At 48.1% G+C, this 2981-nt stretch overlaps 2 protein-coding genes across 2 annotated transcripts in view; both read right to left on the reverse strand.

Moving 5' to 3' along the window:
* Window positions 1-520: 520 nt before the first annotated feature.
* DACRYDRAFT_48068 (Osmotin thaumatin-like protein) lies at window positions 521-1710 on the reverse strand (the record flags this gene model as incomplete). Its single annotated transcript, XM_040774804.1, has 6 exons — window positions 521-720; window positions 769-1166; window positions 1218-1345; window positions 1392-1461; window positions 1509-1584; window positions 1638-1710. 6 exons carry the CDS (start codon window positions 1708-1710, stop codon window positions 521-523), a joined length of 945 nt encoding a protein of 314 aa, XP_040631423.1.
* A 299-nt stretch (window positions 1711-2009) lies between these two features.
* DACRYDRAFT_75377 (carbohydrate esterase family 8 protein) overlaps window positions 2010-2981 on the reverse strand; it is a gene marked incomplete at its 3' end in the record, with an annotated part of 4269 nt that continues 3297 nt past the window's right edge. Inside the window, exons 5-11 of the mRNA XM_040776133.1 lie at window positions 2734-2927; window positions 2646-2711; window positions 2522-2592; window positions 2428-2476; window positions 2322-2380; window positions 2183-2267; window positions 2010-2134 (exon numbers count right to left, since the gene is read on the reverse strand). Coding sequence (XP_040631424.1) covers window positions 2010-2134; window positions 2183-2267; window positions 2322-2380; window positions 2428-2476; window positions 2522-2592; window positions 2646-2711; window positions 2734-2927 — 649 coding nt within the window. The remainder of the gene's footprint in view (window positions 2135-2182; window positions 2268-2321; window positions 2381-2427; window positions 2477-2521; window positions 2593-2645; window positions 2712-2733; window positions 2928-2981) is intronic.

Here is a 2981-nt window from a genome sequence, read left to right on the forward strand (position 1 = left end):
CCCTAACCCTAACCCTAACCCTAACCCTAACCCTAACCCTAACCCTAACCCTAACCCTAACCCTAACCCTAAACCCTAACCCTAACCCTAACCCTAACCCTAACCCTAACCCTAACCCTAACCCTGTGTGAAGGTAGCAACCTCCCTATGTCTGCCCAGTAGAGGGCAACCCTAGCACGAGACACGTAGTTCACAGGGCTGTAAACAGATTCGACGCACTTCTTTTCGGTACGTTCTTTGGAAGAAACAATCAATCATCTCGCTCGTAATAAACCAAGTCGAGAAGATTGGTTACAAGAAAATGCTGAGGGATAAAGTTGGTGGTGTTTTTCGGACTCGGGTTAAGGATGATCTTAACCGAAAATCATTACAGAGGAGAGGCACAGCAGACTGTTATATACCGAATAATGAGTGCAAGAAGATGAGACCTCCAAAAGTGATTGCCGATATCGCAGCCACAGATTTAGGTATCAGCGTCATGATAGCCTATAAACATTAGTTGAATGATGGTAGAGAGAATTCATATACATACCGAAGAATTTGGCAGGGTATCCGAGCCAGGTGCAGGCTGTGTCGTACCTGTCGTAGTGGACATGATGTTCATGGAGCTGGGTGTAGACATCCAGGAAGTCGTGCTCTCGAAGGCAAACGATGTACTTGTGGATGGAGGAGAGACACTGGGTTCGGCACCATCAGGCGCAGGACAGAATGTAATGGTATCTGTCACTGGATCAGGCAAGGAAATAATAAGAATGTTTAGAAGCTCACAGTCAGCCAAGTTATTGGATGGGCACGTCCATAAGGCAGTCCCAGAGCTTTCGTCGAAAGGATAGGCATAGGCATTGGGACAATATCCTTTGAAAAACCAGTAGAATGCAACGCCTGAGCTTGGACATGTTTGGGGGGTATTAAAGCTACCAGAGCAGCAGTTCGGCGATTTTGATGGATTGCCATCAACACCTGCGATGCAAGCAGACTTGCACCCAACAGGGTAGCCCGTGCTGTCAAAGGGGCCGGCAAGTGTCGTAGGACATAGAGGTCCCAAGTCCCAAGGACATTCGGCAACTGCACATCCAGATGTTGGTGTGATCCGGATTGGGAGATTGTAGCCATCTACAAGGGAGACATCGTAAAAGTCTGTACCTGTTGTGCCTCCCAAGGAAAATCTGCGGTCTTGTTAGGTTGCACATAGAGTACACACAGTTTGATAGACGCACTCAGCCAATGTTGCAGGTGGCATTCCTGTCCCCGTATTCACATCACATAAAAGACCACCAGTGCATCCTCCATCCAAGCAGGTGCTAGCCGATGTGTTCCCAGCTGGAAAGGTGCAGTCACGACGTCCCTGAACTTGGGTCAGATGATGTGTCACAAACATTATGTTCCCCTACCCAGATACGCCCAGAGGTCCATGCATCTGGCACGCTGAAGTTCACAGTTGTGTATGCATCCGCTTGCCATCTGGGGCACTCATTAGCAGTGAAACAATGGTCGCAGTTGTGACGAACCCTGTCTGGTACTGAGGTACCGCAGTTCCAGCAGCAAGATTAGTGTAGATTGCAGGCCAAACAGTGAAAGGACAGCCTAGATAAAATGTGAGTTCCGGACTGAAGGTAGACAATTATCGCGCGATGTACCATTGTAGACAGTGAATGTCCGAACAGCGGTGACAACCCGAACGAATACGAGAGCAAGCAAACTGAGGTGCATCGACTTGTGTGACAACCACAGAGCGGCCCTCACAGTGCTACAAGACAGATGGCAATATTACCCCGTCTAGAACAGCCAGCAGTAAGAAGTTTGTTCAGAAAGAACATGGTATGAGGAATGCCCGGGTAGTCGTGGGGTGAGGCAGCGGCATGTGTTGTAAGCTGGCACAAATAACAACTTGAAACACCCTGACGATTGGATTCTTCCGACTCCTAGCGCTCTTCACTGCGACTTCTGTACTGTTTGAATGCAACTCGCTTCCTATCATCTTACTTGCCCATGACATCGCAGATGTTCAGCTAATAGTTGTAATCTATCCAGTCCGGCCATCCCCCAAACACTTTCGGTATGGTGAACATCGCTGCCTGGGCCGAATCTAACACATGGTCTGCTGAAGCACGCTGGGATGTATTTCCACCCGGACCTGTCAGTGTATCAGTGTCCACAGCTCATGTATATTGCCAACACCTACCATATGACCCATATTCTGCGTAATAAGTCGTGTTGAGTATGACTTGTGGTCTACCACTAAAAGGAATAAAGCCAGTTGCATTGATCTGTCCATACGTTAGACGGCGGGCATTCTCTCTATGGCGACCTTCAGTACTTACAGTGTCGTCCATATAAGTCCGAAGGATTAGAGTCGTTGCATCATCATTCCAGGGCCGTCCTAATGAATTTGAGAAAGAAATACGCCGATCAAGTCAAATTCCATACCCAGGTAGCACTTGCCGGTGAGGTCCAGCGTGGTGTTGGCATCTGGACTCTGCAGCGGAGTGAGTGAAATCCGTCATGATGCCAAAGCACGCACCCTTATGATCTGTGAGTTGCTGATGTAGGCACCATAGTGGTTACCAGGGGCGATTGGCGTTGTGCCCGTCGCTGGCCGATATTATCGTTACGGTAACTTGTTATTAATACAAGTATGCACATACGATCAGATTGATTTGTGCCCTTCCATGCCACCAGAGCGCCACCGCAGCCCCGATTCGCAAAAGTGCCTTGTTCGAATCATCTTGCAACATCTTAAGCATCCTCGAGTCCACATATCTGAAAGAACATACGCGGCGCCAAAACCGAAGACATAGTCTGTTTCGCCATAGATCGTACCACCCTTGACGTATGTGCTCGCGTTTCGACCCATGTACCAGGTGTCTTGGTAGCTGGCAAAGTTGCAGCCATAGAATGAAGCGTTTGCATACGAAATATCGTGAATTCTGAAATGAATTCGTCAAAGTTTTGATCTAATTGTTTATTTATTAGATCTAATT

The sequence above is a fragment of the Dacryopinax primogenitus genome (genome assembly GCF_000292625.1).
Source record: "Dacryopinax primogenitus strain DJM-731 SS1 chromosome Unknown DACRYscaffold_3, whole genome shotgun sequence".
In the NCBI taxonomy this organism is placed as follows: Eukaryota; Fungi; Basidiomycota; class Dacrymycetes; order Dacrymycetales; family Dacrymycetaceae; genus Dacryopinax; species Dacryopinax primogenitus.